We start from the raw sequence: 18,405 nt of genomic DNA, 5'->3' as shown, positions 1-18,405 counted from the left end.
CCATCTCATGCATGAAAACATCGTATACTCTACTTTTATTTGGATATCCAATATATATGTATTTGCAAACATATTTTTTAATTTTTAGATCTGTATTTTGACATACATTATAGATCTCAATATGGATCTAGTTTGTTTGGATTTCATTATATTCATAAGTGTTATCTTACACCTCATGGCAAATATTGAAAAACAAATTCATTCTTAAACAAGAACTTACTTAGTATCATACTAGCATAGTTGGATCTACAAATGAACAAATAGCATAATAGCCAAATTATGTTAAAATGAATCCAAACTAGTAATATCCACAAAACAACTAATATGAATTTAAAACACATTATGCTCATTGAAATATTATACAATATGATTCAACAACCATGTTTGGATCAATGCTAATTCATCTTTCTTTTGAGAAAATCAAGTTATCATCTACTAGCACTTTAGTGCTATAAAGCTTCAAATAAACGCATTCTTGCCAGTATGAATTTTAGTTCAATAGTGTTATATTACATATCTTTCACATGTATTAAAAAAAATTCATCTTCCTAAGAAAGAGAAACAAATAAATCTTTATTTAATAGTTCTCTAGAATGATCTTTGGATCTAGAATAGCAACAAATATTAGAATATGATCAAAACTAAATGCAAACATGATAACATATAGTGGAATCAATGTAAACAAGATATGGATTTTTTTCCACATATCCAAATAAGTCAGTTTAGATCTGAATCTAAACTTTATGCAATGTGGATTTCACCAGTTCAAATATAGAAATTCAGATCATATCAACATAGACCCAAACACAGCAATAGAAAACGATAATGAATATCTTGTCCCAAATAACAATCTAGTTCTCTTAAGTCAACACCAAAGGTATTTCTTTTTCTTACTTTTAATATGACATAAATCTAAATTCATACCAGTTAGTCATCTCTAATAAGAGCAAATAAAATTTCATGTACTAGAACTTTAGCACAATAAATCTTAAAATAAAAAATACCTCTTTAATATATATTTTATCATGTTTAAGAGTGTTACCTTATAACTACAGGGAAAAACAAACATGATTATATCTTGGATTCAATGTAAGTATAGCTATTTAGAGCCAATGAATCAAACAAGTTAATCTGGATCTAAATTTATCTTGAACCAAACACAATGCTATATGGATCTCATCATGTCTAAGAGCAACATACAATAATATAATCATACATATCATAATACGTTTAGATCCAATATAAAAAGGATATAGATCTAAACAAAAGAATTAATCAAGTTATATCAGATCAACGGCCCAGAAGAGTACAATGTTTTCAGTGGGATCCAAATTCTAGCCAAAAACACTTTCAGGACATATCTAATTATCATCATGGATCCAAACACCAACAATATCCAAAATATAGTCAACATGGATTTAAACATGAAAGGATCCAAATGCTATGAAAACATGACTCAAGAGTAATATCGAGATCCAAATGAGTATGCTAGTTAAGGCCAAAGAAAATAGCGTTTCCACACATAAAACTTTATCTTTCTGTATGTCTATCTTCACATAGACAATATCTGTATCGCTTTGAAAACAAAGCAACCCACAAATTCAAACAAGATTCTACGAAAGTTAAAACATTGTTGGGGTCCAAATCATTCAAAATTATTTTCAAGAATTTAAATCTTAAAACGAATTTTTCTCCCCTTTATTTCCATTTTCTTTTCTCACGAATGAGAAGTTAGGCTTGTTAGAGCCCCCTCCCCCCTTTTTTTTAATTTGCATATGGGAGCCAGCATAAAGTAATTGTCTGAAAATATCAGGAACAAGAAAAAAACTGCTGAAAGCAATTCTCTTTTTTTTTTTCAGAAAATGGATGGAGAACCTGTTTTAGTAATTTCATAAAAAATATAATCCCGTAGAAAAATATTTGGAACAGTGGAACATTATTTTATAAAATGCATAAAGCATCACAAACGACAGAGTAATTTCGAACTTCAAATATACATACCTCTCCGTCGACTTCTTTTTTCATTGCTTTTCATTTTCTCTATCTCAGTGCCTCTTCTGAGGGGACTTTGCCCCCTTTCTGAAAGTTCCTGTTCCACCGAAGAGTGCCGATTTCGGGCAACTGGACGAGAGGTTGAAATCTTTACAAGCAGGTGAAATTTCTCCTGCCCAACTGAAAACACAACAAACGGGGTGAAATTTCACCCGTTTAACGTAAAATGGAGCAGGTAAAATTTCACCCACTCGACATTTTCGTTTCGAATCCTCATTTCACCCCTCTCCTCTTCCCTCTGCAGCTCCTCCTCCCTCGCTTTCCTGCCTTCTCACTGTCGCACCAGATATGTTGCCGCTCCACTCCTCCGCCGGTTCACTTTCTCCCTTTCTCTCTTGATCTTGTTGATGCCTTCCCTTTCTCTCTTGCCCTAACTAGTTCTTCTCTGGCTTCTCACCGGCAGGGAAGAGGGACGCAGAGACAGGGCAGCATCTGCCACTGCCACAGTTGCCTTCCCAACTTCCCAACAAGTGCAGCAACCCTATCCTCATGCACTCGCTGCAGCAAGTTTACGCCCTCTTCAGCCCAATTGCTCCCGTCCCTCTTCTAAACCATAATCGATTCCCCGAAGCAGCGGCTTCTTCCTTCTCCGTCTCATTTCTTCTCTCTTTTCGCAGGTGTTCTTCCTGTGCATCTGCTCAGATCAGGCATGATATTTTCTTCCTGATTTAGAGTATTGGTTCCCATTCATAATGATATCACTGTGTGTTCTGTTGTGTAATTTACTTTTATATTGTTCCTTATAGCCAATTACCACCATATGTGACCAATTACGATTGCTATTGTTTCGTTAAGATAGGTCCTCTGATACCCGCAGATCAATCGAGCAGAGAGTGGAGGATTTCCAAGTAATGGCAGATGGAAAGGTGCCTCACTTGCTTATGCCATTCAGAAGTAAGTCAAGTGTGGGTTTTCAGACAATAAATACCTTCTTGGTTTTACTGTGCTTAGGTGTTTGTGACTTTGTTCATACTCTAAATTCGTTTTATATTCCTATTGTTGTATTCTTGATTTTCTTTGTTGTAAATACTGAATATGGCATTCCAGGGATTGGTCATTCCTTCATATGTCAAACATTTTAGACAGACGGATTGTTATTCTTCTTTAAGTTGTTGCTTATGAATGTATCCTGGCTTAATTTCTTTGACTCCACGATCAAGTTATGTCAGTGATTTTTTTCATACGATTTAGGTGGCAATGGTCGGCTATTTTGAACTGGTCAGGAATTAATTAGCATACCTGCCTAAAAATCAAACCGTAGGAGGTTTAGAAAATTGATGCTCTGGTAGTTTAGCTTTATCTGCCGATGCTGTATGATGTTCTGGAAATATATATGCTGATCAGGAAAGCTGTTGTTTTCCTCATAATGTTTCCGTAGATAACTGGTAGTGATGCATATTGGCTACTATATATCTTGATCTGGGCAAAAGGCATTAAACCTTTGGAAGAGGAGAGAGACAGCTGGATCTGGGCTAAAGGCATTAAACCTTGTATCAATTGTAAGTTGTTCAAAGGGCTGTTATGATGCAACAACTCATGTAGCTCTTGCACCTTTGCTTTTAGCGTGCACATGCTACTTGCTTCTTTACCTTCTCGAGCACAGAAAATGACAAAACCGGACAATGCTTAAGTGAGGGCACTTGATATATCAAGTTGAAAGAAATTTTTTTATTTAAATGCATGCAAATGTACTTCATTTTGGTGTACATGTGTATTTGTAAGAGTCCAAATCAAGTTGAATAAAGAAATTCTATGTTAATGTATAGGCTGTGTCAGTTGCAACGTCAATTTTCTCTGTGCATCTTGTTGTTTTATGGATGGTAGGGAATACACCCTTTTGGAAAATCATCTTCCAATTTCTTTCCACGTCAAATTTGGGGAGGAGAAGACAAAAAAAAAAAAAAACAACATTTACCACGTTAAATTCTTCATACGCATCAAACATGGTTAAATTTACCATGTTAAATTCTTCCTGTGCATCAAACAAGGTTAAATTTACCACGTTAAATAGTTCTTGTACATTAAACATGGCCTCAGATTGGAAGAGGGAGGAATTTCATTCTGTAAATTTTTCTAGAAAAAATTACCATGTTAAATTCTTCCTGTGCATCAAACGGGCCATAATGGTGGAGGACATTCACTCCAGGCATCCACATAGTTGATGTTCTTGGGCTGCAGAGGAAAATTTCTAGCACCTTGGCTGGTAGAGAGAACAGCCGAAAACTATAGTGGTGAAGAGAAGATGTGGCTCTTAGGGTTTGTCTTCCTCCTGAAGTAAGGGCCTATTTGATGCACAGGAAATATCCTGTGCATCGATTGAAAAGGGTACAAAGAAGGGGAATTTAACGTGTCGTATGATGAGTGCATCAAACGTTCGAAATATTCCCTGGGTAAAATTCGTAGGAACGGGAAGCATTTAACCCGCAAAAAAATCCGCCTCCTAAGGCTCAGACTTTTTATTGGGGAGAATTTACCCTCAACGCTGCCTCTCATCTCTGCTCTCCACTCTCCACTCTGCTCTCTCCTTCCTCTCCTCTCTCGCTGCCTCTCCTCTGTCGCTCTCTCCTTCCTCTTCTACTGCTCGCCCGATCGCTCGCCGTGCACCGCCACCGCTATGCCACCAGCCATCACCATGGTTCTTCAAATTAGGGCTTCGAGGGCTCATCCTTCGACTCTCTGCTTCGATTTTCTACCTTCCTCTTCCACCGATCGCTTCCTGAGAACTTGAGTTCCTCAATGTGAGAGGCTGTTGGGATGTGAAATTGGAGGGGAAGGAGAGGCTGGCCAAGAGACAACTGGAGAAGGGCTTGAAGGTTTTGAGTCCAGAGGTGGTCGATCGCTATGATCTCCATTATCTGGAAAGCTGTAGATGAAGACGATGAGTGGGGCTCGATAGGGGACGAAGATTATCATTTGGATTGGGACCTTTATGATGATGCGGATAGCTCGCATGGTATGTGGGATGAGGATCAAGACCTGGACGGCCTGGAACTGAGGCTGTATTTGCCTCATACAATTCAGACCATGGAATTGGTTGGGGACCTGGTTCGCCATGAACAGTCTATTTATCCCTCCTCTTTCTTTTGTGTTCCGTTGTGGAAGCTACTCTTGGCTATAAATATGAGTATGTAGAATATCTGTCTGTTATGCTGTTTGTATACATTTGCTGTAATGGAAAACTGTTTAACCTCTTGCAATTTTTTGTTTCATTGTAATGGGCAAAGTGCTTCTCTTGCTCTTCCATTTTAGTTCAAACCATGTTGGTTTAGCTAACAAAGAGTCAACTGTCACTGGCAATCCCTTTTCTGTATCATGCCCTCCCTTTTTTGTTGGTTCTTCCATCCCTCGGTCGATCTTTATCAAGCACCTTGATTGCTTAAAAAGCTAGGAAATTTTTTTGTCTTCCTGCTCTGGTTTCTATAAAATCAGATGTTTGTATGATAGTCTAAAGGTCTTTATCTCAGGCAAATGTTTTGCTTAATATTTTTCAGTACAGTTTCATCAATTGCTTCATTTTTGAATTTTGCTGCTTATTGTTTTTGGACTCCTATGGAGGAGGAAAAAAAAACCATATCTTCCAATGGTCACTTAAAAAGTCTCTCCTTCATTTTACATGTGCATCAAACATGGTTAATTTTACCAAGTTAAATTCTACTCTGTCAACCAACAGGACCACAAATCGGAAGAGGGAGAAATTTCATCCTGTAAATTTTTCTGAAAAAATTTACCATGGTAAATTTAACACGTTAAATTCTTCCATGCCATCAAACTGGCCCTAAAGGATGATGGTTTTCTTCCTCCCTTTCTCTACAGTACGAGATCGCCACTTTCTGGTGACGATGTTGGACAGCCTAGGGCGAACAATGGCTAGCTCCAGAGAACATAGAGGTCCAGATGTTTCGGGTTTTCTTCCTCCCTTTCTCTAAACCAGATCCTACTCAAGGATGATGGTTTTCTTCCTCCCTTTCTCTATAGCAGCGCGAGATCACCACTTTCTGGTAGGGATGTCAATGGATCGAATTCGGATCGGATATACCTTTTACCATATCTGATTTTTTGGATATTCTGATATTTGGATTCAGATTTAGATTGAATTCGAATAAAAAAAATTTATACCATATCTGAATCCGATTTTAAAATCTATATCCGAATCCAATTTTTAACTTATATTTGAATCCGATCCGAATCCAAATTTTAATTTATATCCGAATCCGATCCAAATTTTAAATTATATCCGAATCCGATCCCAATCCGACTTTTAAGTTATATCCGAAAAGTCATATCCAAATCCGAATTAAACTTTTAAGTTATATCTGAATCCATCCGAATCAGATTTATGACTTTTATAGCTCAGTTATCAAAAGTTGTGCCTTCAACAAAATCCAATTTCAAACCATGTGATTTAGGAAGCCAGCTTTAGTGGCATTAGTTGGTATATGCAGATCAAGAGAAGAATTTGTCAACAAAGCTTTCTCTATGCTAATGGCATTTCTATTATTCTGCCTCTCCTAGCCTCTCCTAGAAGACTCAAACTATGAATAACAAGAAATGGCCATTAACTGCTTCTGTGGTGAAGAAACAAAAAAAGTTTAGCAGATTATCTGCACTTTGAGGACAGACAGGTGATTTTTTTAAGCTTACTCAAAGATGACAGCAGAACAGAACAACAGGTAACAGTACTAGAAGCCTCATTTTTTTTATATTCAAGCATGGAAATCACAACATCTAGCAGTGTTTCTTTATCTCAAAAGCATAATAGAAATGTCAAGTTCAAAGTGACATCTTCTGTCATCGTCTTCAAACTGTCAAACGAAAACAAGCCAGACAAAGTCAGTCCATGAATAAAACAATTAACTGCAAAAGATAAATTATTTGAGTACAGAAAGCCCACAAGACATACAAATAGATTATGAACATTTGAAAAGAAACAACCATGTTTGAAACACTAACAGGTTCTTTAATCCTTCAGTTGAAGGATTTAACATGCCTATGGTATAACATATCAGAATGCAGATTGCCATAACTAATACAGACATAGACAAAACAAATGCAGATTTTTGTTCGTGTGAATAGAATCCAAATACAATGTCTTTGACAGGAAAAAAAGCAACACACCTTAAGCTTAGCCATGTATGTGCCTCGTGCCATTACTTCTGATGGAGTCGTCTCTTTCTCCAGCATGTGAATGTAAGGCTCTTGCTGTGGAGCAAATGTACCCAACATGCATTTGCATTGATTAACTTACGCATTTATATCAAAATTAAGAGAATTTCCTGTCATATAATCTATAAAGTATTTGCATACTAATTCATATGTGATCAGAGATAATAAAGTCATGGTATATCGAGGATATGTCCTGGCTATCACAATGCATATAAATGATCCAAACCACGGACAGAGAGGTAGAAAATTCTGGACAGCTGTTAGACACGATTCCTATGGTGAGGAATGTGACTTCTGGCTCTATCTGACCTGCAACACAGAAAAAATTTGGCCAAAAAATGCTATAAAGGTATATAGAAAAAATAAATGAAGCTTATTCGACAACTAACCGTATTCATTATCATCAATATGACCAAGTAGCTTTTCCTTCCATTTCCCTAAACTTTCATCTTCCTGAAATGTACGAAATCTTTTGCTGCCTTTGTTTCTCTTAATCCCTCTGTCAAACGTTTTAATGGCACAAGGTTGCAACCCAAATCCAAATCAAATAACACCAAGTGAGTAACAATTAGAAGCTAGTAATTTAAATGTGAACAAGTAAAAGAGGAAGAGGCACGCCCTGCGGCGGTGAGTGGCAAGCCTGTGAGGATGAGGTCTTATGGTGAGTTAAAAGAGAGAGAGAAAGAGAGACAAAGAGAGAGTGCATGAAAGAGAGGGTCAATGTTACATACCTGATACCAATGGCAGTTCAGAATCGGCAAAGATCGATGACAGGGTCATGGGATGTCGGTGGGCTGTGGCTAGATACCGGATGCCGGACGGTGGAACTGTGAACCAGCCGGACGGTGGAGTTGTCGTGCTGGTCTGCAGCGCAACGGCGGTGAGCCAGTGGCGAAGCCAGACAAGTTTTCTGGAGGGGGCACCCATTCATAGATTTTCACATACGAAGGGGCACTCACATATAGAACAAAGCAAATATTTAAAGATATTAATGTAAAAATAAACAAACATTGAGGGATGTTTGGCGAAGCTTTGATCTCCTCATTCCTCAAGTGCGATTAGATCGCCAAACAAAAATCCTTCATAAATTAGACAAATTTGAAAGCTGAAATTCATTACAGGAAAATCCTATACTTTAAGTGCTACTGCTATCAGATTCACCGCTTCTTCTTACTTTTCCACTAATAGTTAAGAAAAGAAACAAAAAAGCAGGAGTCAGGAGCAGCAGAGGCGGAGGAGACAGAAGCGATTAAATGTCAGACTCTCGGACATTTACCCCTTGGCCTGCCGCCAGCGATTTCGGTGTTGGCTTAGAATTCTCGAAAATCCCTGAACGAGATGCTTGCAGTAACCTCGCCTAGAGGCTGGAGCATAACAGAAAGCGGGCTGGAGGCAGAAGAAAACGGTGGGGCGCGACCCAATTCTGGCATGGGCAACTGCCAAAACATGCCTTGAAGCTCCGCATGTGAAGCTCCTTTTCACATGGAGCTTTATTGGGCTGGTGTGGGCAGAGGCCCACGCCAGCCCACACGTAGCTCCGCTACTGCGGTGAGCTGGTGAGGATGGTAGACAGAAGAGAGCCAGAGACAAAAATGAAAGAAACAAAACTCTATAACGTGGTGAACCGGTTTCAATAATGTGGTGTATCAGTTTTCAACATTTAATGTAAAAAAAGGAAGAAAACCCCTCCATGAATTTTTCATGGCCCTCAAACGTGGCCTTAGGGTTGCATTTGGGGGAAAAAACTTTTAGGGTTGCATTTGGGGGCAAGAACTTTTAGAAACAAAGAAAACTGAATGGGGAAAAGTTAAATTTTCTCGCCTGAGACAGGATTTTGAAACCGGTTATTTTAATTAAAAAACGAGTATGTAAAAGTTGTTACCCATTTTGGAGCCTAATCAAGCATTAACAGTTCAAGTTTAGTGAACTGAAACTCAACTTAATTATTTAAATGAGTTTATCTCTATTTTTTAATTTTTTAAGATATTCTTGATTTCTTAATAATTTTCAAATTTTATTTTTTTATAATCAAAATACTGTTCAAATTAAGTGTGCTTGGGCCCATTTCAAATATGTATGAAAAAATAAATTATTTATATTATATATATATGTGCATTTCAACAAGTCGAGTTTTTTTACTGAATTTGACTATAAATTGCTTTATATTTTGAACTTTTATATTTTCTTTTTATAAGCAAATATTTATTCTTAATTTTCACATGGTTGGTTAAGATGTTTTAACTGTTAGCTTATTAATTTTCTCAATAAGTTATTTATGCTCATATTTTATCATATTTGACTTCTATGTTTTGTGTCTTTAAGTTGTTTAAGGACGTTTTAAATTATTTTCACATATATTTTTGATAAATTCTCTTTTTTAAATACTTGTTGAAAACAAATAGTATATTGAACTTTGATTGGTCTATTGAACAACTAGTATGTTTGACTTTCGTACTTTCTTCAAATTAACTATGCATATTGAACATTGATTGGTCTATTTTTAAATAATAACATATTTTAATTGAGTAAATTATTATTTCGTGATGATTTCTTATTAAGAATTATTAAATCAGGTGATCCATATTATTTCTCAATTAAAAAGAGACATTATTTAATGTTTTTTTTCATTTCATTGTGTTAATTGAAATAGTTTGTGTTACATCCATAAAAGGAGTGTTCATTGATATATCAAATAATTTATTATTCCTCTTACCAAGATCGGATAGTTGTGTTTTTTGCATAAAACTGTATAATTACTCCAATGATATATAAGATAGTTTATTAAATCTTACAATTTGTCGTTTTCCTCCTAGTTAGAGGCTTTTGTTTTTAATTTGTGAATTATGTGTTACATATCGAATACTTAAGCCTTTTGAATGAATTGTATGATCATAAAAATTAATTTACTTGATTAATTAAATAAGTGAATTGATAATTTGATAAATAAAACTTTTTTTATAAGTTTAGCAGTTTTTTCATAGTGAGATTATGTACAATGAAGATTTCTTTTTATTATAAAACATATTTTTTTTTAAGTTGGTTTTTTAAAAAAATATATTTTTTGCCATCAACTTTTTTTTTCATAGGTGAAGTACATGCCAATAATTTTTTTTAAACTTGCTATTTTTTAAATATATAATATAGCTATTCTTGTAACCAATTTGACATTATGGATTTACGGTCCATTAAAAAAATTGTAGCTTTAATAGTGTCTTTTTCATATTTTTTAAAATTCCCATTTTATTGAATTTCTTCGTTGAAGTTTTCTTTATTATTTCAATTAAGTACATATATTATTTACGATATCATGCTTAATTGATGCCTTAACTATAATAGTTTGCTTGATTAGAAAAGAAATTAATTAAAAATAGTATTATTTAATTAATTAACTTTATTTGATATAATTATAAAATATTTTAAGTTAAATTGTGTATATGATTTCTATAAGAATATCATTATATGCAACTCAATGAAAGTTAGCTCTTAATAAGATTATACCATATATAATATTTATATTCAATTTGTGTCATGGTGTTAAGTTAGTGAGTTTGGCTTCAGATCGGTTAAAGTTCGGATTCGGATGTTTGGATATCATGTTAGAGTTAGTATCCGATCGGATATTTACTTAAAACTGAATCCGAATCCGTATCCGATAGGATGTTATGTAGTAGTATCCGATCGAATATTTACTTAAAAATGAATCCAAATCCGTATCTGATCGGATGTTATTTCTTAAATCCGAATCCGATCAGATTTCTCAATCGGATGTCAAATTGCTTACCATATCCGATTTTGTAAGAGCAATTTGGATCGGATATCCGATCCGTTGACATCCCTACTTTCTGGTGACCATGTCGGACAGCCACGCCAACAATGGCTAGCTTCAGTGAACACAAAGGGCCAGATTCATGCATAGAAGTTTCAGGTGTCAAGAGTTTTGTCAATCAAATCTGACCTCTACAGGGGTTCTTTACCAAAAAGCCAGAGGATATTAGGCGGACACAAAGTTCGGGTCCTCAGGGGTTTCTTTTCCATCTGAGCAAAAAGAGAAAATAGAAACCCTTCGTCCAAGACTTCCCTCTAATGTCAAGTATGAACCTTTTTTTTCCCACTAGAAGTTGATCTCTTCTCCATTTTCCAAGCACAGAATCGGTAGTAGTGGTATGCCACTATGTCGGTTTGCTCATCGTCCATCTTACTTTTCTCGTTTTATAGTAGTGCTGGAAAAACCACAAAAGGCCTGACAATAGGTAAAGCGGTCATTTCTCTTACTTTCTTCTTCTTTTTCTTTTGTTTTCTCACTGTAACTGCTGCGTAGGTTTCAATTTTTAGTGATCGAGAAGATGGCCGAAGCCAAATCGGCACCTGCAGGGTTACAGATTCTGTCATGGGTTTTTTTCTTCTTGAGCAAAATGTTAATTTTCTCTGTTGGATGATACAAATGTTTCAAGAAAAGAACAACAAACCCAGAGCATACTTGTAACTTCAAGGGTTGGGAATCCCTACAGCAACCTAAAACAACCTGGAAAGGAAAGGTGGTTTCAGCCACACGGTAAATTATCGACTAGTTATTATTATTATTATTATTATTATTATTATTATTATTATTATTATTTAATCTTTCCTACTCTTCCTTAGTTGTTTCTTCTTTCTTCTTTCTTTTCTTTTTCACATACAGAATTAAAAAAAACCGCTGAATTCACATGAAAGGAAAAGAATGGCATGACATGCGATAGGTAATACCATAGTGAGGGAAACAAAAAAAATGGTAAACAACCATTGCATTAGAAAATCGATGCCAGAATGCATCATCGTCAATACCTAAAAATACTTGGGTGACATTTTCTAGGTGCAAGCACAAATATAATGATAGAAGACAGTCGAATATGTAATCATATCAAATCTCACTTGACATGTTATCTAATATATGTACAATACTATGAACGTGAATGACCATAAACAACATGCATATGCTAAGTATCATGCATCCCAACATACAATAAAATAGCATCATATATGGTGTGCATATCAAGCACACACAAACAGAGACGATAGCAGGTTTCACAAACATTAGATTAACTAACTCACTGTTTCGGCATTTTGATTTTTTTTTTTTTTTGTAGGTTGAATAACGAGGCTTTGATACCACAGTTGGAGCTACGGCAGCGGAACAGCTACGGCTCTGAGTCTGCGCAGCAAGTGCACCAGCCTCAGCAGAGGCAACAACAATAGTAAGAAGAAGAAGAAAAGAGAGTTAGAATAATTTCAGGGTTTGCTTCTAGGAGGCGCCGGCTAATTTCTCGATTAACAATAAGTATAAGATAAGTTGGGCTTTTATAGACCGCCTCCTAGGGTTTCTTGATGCCCGGCAGCAAGTTATGGCCAAATGGATTTGTGGATAATTTTCTTATTTAATCTTGTAACTGCAAGTGAGCCTTGATAAGGCTCATAGCCACTATTTCACATGGTTTGGATGAAAACAAAAAGCACATGAAACTATGTGAGTTGGGCAGCTTTTGCCTTCGGGGATCTCACTAGGCCTCCGCATATGGCCGGCCCAATAAGGGTCGGGTTAGAGCTGGTTCGACACTTGAAAATCGAGTTTATGCTCGGTCCAGTCATGCCCGATTAAAATAAAAATATTTTTAAATATAAAATATATTTTTAATAATAAAATATATGTCATTATTAAATAAAAATAATATTAAAAAATAACTCAAATCGAATGGAGTGCCGTCGAGCCGACCGGATACGTTATCGGGTCAGCTCGAGCTGATTTTTTCGGCTCAAACCCGAACCCGATCGGACTGGGTACCCGGTCTATATGAAGTCTTTTTGTCATGTTTTTTTTATATAGTCTTTTTATTTTTTATTTTCATTTTTGTTACGTTTTTTTGTGAATGGAAGATATTTTTGTCATAACTATTAAAAAATAAATCAAATCGAATGCAGCCCCATAGGTGACCTAATAGGTCAACTCGAGCCAATTTTTTTTTTGGCCCAAAGCCGAGCCCGATCTAACCATGTACCAGGGCTATATGAAACTTTTTGTCATGTTTTTTTTTATCATAGTTTTTTTTTTTTATTTTTGTCACGTTTTCTTTTTTGTGAATGGAATATATTTTTGTTGGCGCATTGGAAGCATAGAACGATGTTTCGAAATTAAAGGGCTAATATTGGTTTTAAATCTTGCTTAACTCAGAATTTTCAATGAATTTTCAAAACAACTCAAAATACTTTTAAAAGAATTGTGTAGACACCCCACAGCTTTTTATAACATTCACAAAAGAGGATTACGTTCCATGGGTTCCGTTTCCGTCATGCATGCCCATCCAACACCTATCTTCGTTTTAGGAAAGCAAACACAACACCGTTTTGGAGCACAGGATCCTGTATCCAATTCTCCGAATTCCATAATCAAGATTCCGGAGTGCCACTGGGGGAGGAAATGCTATCTAGTGGATTGACCATTGCGAATGAATGTTAAACTAGACCTCACCAATAGTTTGCTGCAGTGTTGTGGAGGACAAGTACCTGGCTGACGAATAGTTTGCTGCAGTGTTGTGGGACAAGTACCTGGCTGGCGTTTGCCGAGGAAAAATTTCCTGTAGCATAAGAAATATTTTTCAAATTTTTAAAATTTTTCTCCTTTATCAAACATGAAATGTTTTTTTTACCATTAATGGTGGAAACAAAAATATATTTTAGAAGAAAATTTTTGAGCTAGAAAGGTGGAAAAATGTTTCCAGATTTTTTTTTTTTAATTTGGAAGGAAGAAGGGAAGGTGGGAGGAGGAAGAAGGGAAGGTGGGAGGAGGAAGATGGGAGGAAGGAGGAAGGAGGAAGAAGGGAAGGAGGGAGGAGGAGGAAGGGAAGGAGGGAGGAGAAAGATGGAGGAAGAAAAAGGTGGATGGAGGAAGAAGGGAAGGAGGGAGGAGGAAGAACGGAGCGAGAGGGGGAGGAGGACGGAGGAAGGAGGGAGGAGGAAGAAAGGAGGGAGGGAGGAAGAATGGAAGGAGGGAGGAGAAAGAAGGGAAGGAAGGAGGAGGAAGAGGGAGCAAGAACACAAGATCAAAGGGCTTGAACACAGCTTGCAGTAGTGTTGGTGAGGTCGAGGAAAGATGAAGCAGCAGCGGCGGACGGTGGTCCTGTATCCCTCCCCCGGCATGGGCCACCTCATCACCATGGTGGAGCTCGGCAAGCTCATCCACCTCCGCCTCCGCCTCCCCGTCACCGTCCTCATCGCCTCCCCTCCCTTTAACCTCGGCGACTCCACCCCTTACATCAAGGCCGTCGAGTCCTCTAATCTCGGCGTCTCCTTCCACCATCTTCCCCAGCCGCTCGATTTCTCCAACCAACATCACAATGCCCAGCACCACGAGCTTCTCATCTTCGAATTCCTCAACACCTGTAACCCCCACGTCAAGGATGCGTTGGAGCTCATCTCCCAGTCTTCTACCATCTTAGCATTTGTCGTAGACTTCTTCTGCATCTCCTCCATGAGCGTCGCCGCCGGCAGCCTGGGCTTACCCGTGTACATTTACTTCACTTCCTCTGCTGGAGTACTTGCGACGTTCTTGTACCTCAACGAGCTAGATCACCAGACGGACCTCAGTTTCCGTAATCTCAACGCAGATCTGCACATCCCCGGCATCCCCCCATTGCCTTCCCTGGATATGCCTCTTCCGATGCTGGATCGCGAAGAAACTTACTTTTGGTTTTTAGAGGTGTCGTCCCAGCTGAGCCGAGCCCAGGGGCTCATAGTGAACACCTTTGATGCACTAGAGCCACGGGCGCTCCAAGCAATCTCAGACGGCCTGTGCGTGCCGAACGGACCCCCGTCCCACGTTCATGCGATCGGGCCTGTGATCGCGTCCTGGAAGAAGGCGGACGGCGACGCGGAGTGCCTCAACTGGCTCGACTCCCAGCCGGACCGCAGCGTGGTGTTCCTGTGCTTCGGGAGCCTCGGCCGGTTTTCCATGGATCAGCTCAGGGAGATCGCGGATGGGCTGGAGCGGAGCGGCCAGCGGTTCCTTTGGGTGGTTCGAAGCCCAGGTAGTGGGTCAGGACCAGCTCTCGTTTCTTCGGATGCGGACCCTCAAGCGCTGCTGCCGCAAGGGTTTTTGGAGCGGACTCGGGACAGAGGGCTGGTGGTCAAGTCGTGGGCGCCGCAGACGAGGGTGCTGAGCCACGGTGCGGTTGGCGGGTTCATGACGCATTGCGGATGGAACTCGGTGCTGGAGTGCGTTTGTGCAGGCGTGCCCATGGTCGCCTGGCCGCTATACGCAGAGCAACGCATCAACCGCGCTTTGCTGGTAAAGGAGCTGTGTCTGGCCGTTGCCATTCAGGAGGGTCCCGACGGTCTGGTGGGCGCAGCCGAGGTAGAGAGATGTGTCCGTCTGCTGATGGGATCGGAGGAAGGGGCTAGACTGAGGGAGCGAGCAGAGGCGGCCAGGGATGCAGCAGCCGCAGCAGTCAAAGAAGGTGGATCTTCGTGGGCGAGCCTGGCGAGGTTGGGTGATGAGTGGGAGAGCAGGGTAGCCACAGACAATGTGTGCGCCTAGTTACGTGCTTAGGGAATTCAGGAATCCAATTGATGTGGGTCTCACATTTTTGTTTGGTATTGGACTCAGCGTGTGCTTTCATGAATTCATTCGCTAAAAATCGTGCTCCACCCAATTTAATGGCTCTTTATCTTTTCAGGCCCACATATAACAAAGTACAACGAACAGACCAAGGTTGAGCTTGGCTCCAGTCGCATATTGCTTTGCTTGAGCTTGAGTTGAACTTTATGAGGCGAGTTCGAGTTTGTGCTTGGCTAGTTTAAGCTCATATGATTTTTAATGAAAATGAAAACAAATTGTTTAATCTCGTATAATTTTTCATTAAAATGAAAACAAAAAAAAAGGAGTGCCAAAATTCATAAAAAAATACTGACATGGTCCAAAAGATTAACAAACAGTGAATGCACGAACTAAATCTAAGTGTAAACGAAATGAACTTGTGTAACTCAAACTCAATTAGTTTATAACTAGAGTTTTCACTCAAGCTTAAGCGGCGAGTTCTAAGTCTAACCCAAGTTGGCTTGGCTCTTCTTACATCCATATCCACAAAATTGAGTGATGCCCATCCATTCGTGAAATACAAACACTGCCAACTAACAGTCAATGACCATATTGTCAATGGAGTCGATGGAAGATATATATGGTGGATTTTTCTCTACCACTTTTATTTTTTGTTTTTTTTGGAACCTGTTTCTTTCCTTTTTACTGGGATTTAGGGAATTTTAATAATATATTTCTCATGAACCTCATATCCCTTATTGCAACTTTTACTTGGCTGAGCTAGACATAATACACCAATCTTTCAGTTGGCCGTTGTAATTATTGGACAAAGCCATCAAAGGCCGAGCCAAGGTGGGCCTGCATGGGCCTCCCCCCCCCCCCCTTTTTTTTTGAAAAAATTATATGTAAGTTTTAGAAAATTTTACTTATTTTATGTGAAAATTTTGAAAAATGATATTTCGACCCATCTTAAAATTTAGGAACTTTAATTCAACCATTTCATGAAAAATTTCTGGCTATGCTCCTTACCCCATCCATTCTGTGGTTCATTCTATGATTTTTGTGGGCACTCATTGCCCTTCATAAATTTCACTTTTATTATTGTGTCGTGGATACGGTAATTACGCTTGCATCTTTGTTTTAGGTGCATCGAAGTGAACTGGGTAAAACCACATCGTTAGATTCCGAAGATTTAAATTAGCACATGATTTGCAGGATCTACTGCTGTCAATGGGAGCTGTTGGTTACCTGTTGCAATCACCTAGTGGCAGAGTTACAAATTTCTAAGTATGGAGCACTCCAAGTTTAAATATCAAACTTTGAGTGTGGTGCAATCATATGTAAAAACTAAAAATCAATAAAATATGTAAATAATGTAAATTATTGTTTGGCCGGACCAGCTACAGTGTGCCCTACCACTGCAATCGCCCCATAGCCATTCATATACTGGAATTTTGCTGGTATGAAGAGTAAGAGGTTAATCGTATCTACCAAAATGGGGAGTGCATAGCATATCTTCACCTCAAAAAAACACATTTTTATGAGCTGAAAAGTGCCATGGAAAGACATTTATCATTTTTGAAGCCACTATATACTGAGTCTAGATCTCCACTTTATAGTTGATGAACATTGGAATAACACTAGAATTTCTACTGGAATAATTCTATCTCATGCATAAAAACATCATATACCCTACTTTTATTTGGGTATCCAATACATATGTATTTGCAAACATATTTTTTAATTTTTAGATCTGTATTTTGACATGCATTATAGATCTCAATATGGATCTAGTTTTTGTCATTATATTCATAAGTGTTATCTTACACCTCATGGCAAATATAGAAAAACAAATTCATTCTTAAACAATAACTTACTTAGTATCATACTAGCATGGTTGGATCCACAAATGAACAAATAGCATAATAGTCATATTATATTAGCATAAATCCAAAATAGTAATATCAACAATACAACTAATACAACTAATATGAATTTAAAACACATGATCCTTTTTCAAATATTATACAATATGATTCAACAACCTTGTTTGGATCAATGCTAACTCATATCTCTTTTGAGAAAATCAAGTTATCATTTACTAGCACTTTAGTGCTATGAAGCTTCAAATAAATGCATTCTTGCCAATATGAATTTTAGTTAGAAAGTGTTATATTACATCTCTTGAACATGTATTAAAATAAAATTCATCTTCCTAAGAAAGAGAAGCAAATATAACTCTATTCAAGAGTTCTCTAGAATGATCTTTGGATCTAGAATAGCAACAAATATTAAAATATGATTAGATCTAAAGGCAAACATGATAACATATATTGGAATCAATGTAAACAAGATATGAATTTTTTCCCGCATATCCAAACAAGTTTGTTTAGATTTGAATCTAAACTTTATGTAATGTGGATTTACTAGTTCAAATATAAAAATTTAGATCATATCAACATAGACCCAAACACAACAATAAAAAATGATAATGAATATCTCCTCCCAAATAACAATCTAGTTCTCTTTAGTCAACACCAAAGATTTTTCTTTTTCTTATTTTTAGTATGATGCAAATCGAAATCCATACCAGCTAGTCAACTCTAATAAGAGCAAATAAAATTTCG

General features: G+C 37.7%; 2 protein-coding genes across 7 annotated transcripts; both read left to right on the top strand.

The window, feature by feature from the left end:
* Positions 1-2,035: 2,035 nt before the first annotated feature.
* LOC116247221 (uncharacterized) lies at positions 2,036-3,815 on the top strand. 6 transcript variants are annotated; one of them, XM_050075733.1, is made up of 5 exons: positions 2,042-2,227; positions 2,297-2,365; positions 2,456-2,699; positions 2,870-2,946; positions 3,431-3,815. In XM_050075733.1, exons 2-5 carry the CDS (start codon positions 2,341-2,343, stop codon positions 3,439-3,441), a joined length of 357 nt encoding a protein of 118 aa, XP_049931690.1. In that variant the 5' UTR covers positions 2,042-2,227; positions 2,297-2,340; the 3' UTR covers positions 3,442-3,815. The 6 variants fall into 6 exon arrangements, 5 of the variants coding, with proteins under 5 accessions (XP_049931690.1, XP_031475109.1, XP_031475110.1 ...); XM_031619249.1 differs by having other exon boundaries at positions 3,100-3,815; XM_031619250.1 differs by having other exon boundaries at positions 2,852-2,946.
* Positions 3,816-14,136: 10,321 nt separating this feature from the next.
* LOC116247626 (UDP-glycosyltransferase 88A1-like) lies at positions 14,137-15,893 on the top strand. Its single transcript, XM_031619846.2, has one exon. The coding sequence runs from the start codon at positions 14,336-14,338 to the stop codon at positions 15,776-15,778; it is 1,443 nt and encodes a 480-aa protein (XP_031475706.1). The 5' UTR covers positions 14,137-14,335; the 3' UTR covers positions 15,779-15,893.
* Positions 15,894-18,405: the final 2,512 nt, after the last annotated feature.

This window comes from Nymphaea colorata, chromosome 2 (assembly GCF_008831285.2).
Source record: "Nymphaea colorata isolate Beijing-Zhang1983 chromosome 2, ASM883128v2, whole genome shotgun sequence".
In the NCBI taxonomy this organism is placed as follows: Eukaryota; Viridiplantae; Streptophyta; class Magnoliopsida; order Nymphaeales; family Nymphaeaceae; genus Nymphaea; species Nymphaea colorata.
This window is presented reverse-complemented; position numbering and strand designations above follow the sequence as displayed.

Bases quoted from the DNA above. Each gene is read 5' to 3' on its own strand.
- LOC116247221 (XM_031619248.2), top strand. From the start codon at position 2,341: ATGTTGCCGCTCCACTCCTCCGCCG. The intron at 2,366-2,455 runs GTTCACTTTCTC...TCTCACCGGCAG, and splicing joins GCCGCTCCACTCCTCCGCCG to GGAAGAGGGACGCAGAGACA. The intron at 2,700-2,851 runs GCATGATATTTT...TCGTTAAGATAG, and splicing joins TGTGCATCTGCTCAGATCAG to GTCCTCTGATACCCGCAGAT.
- LOC116247626 (XM_031619846.2), top strand. From the start codon at position 14,336: ATGAAGCAGCAGCGGCGGACGGTGGTCCTGTATCCCTCCCCCGGCATG.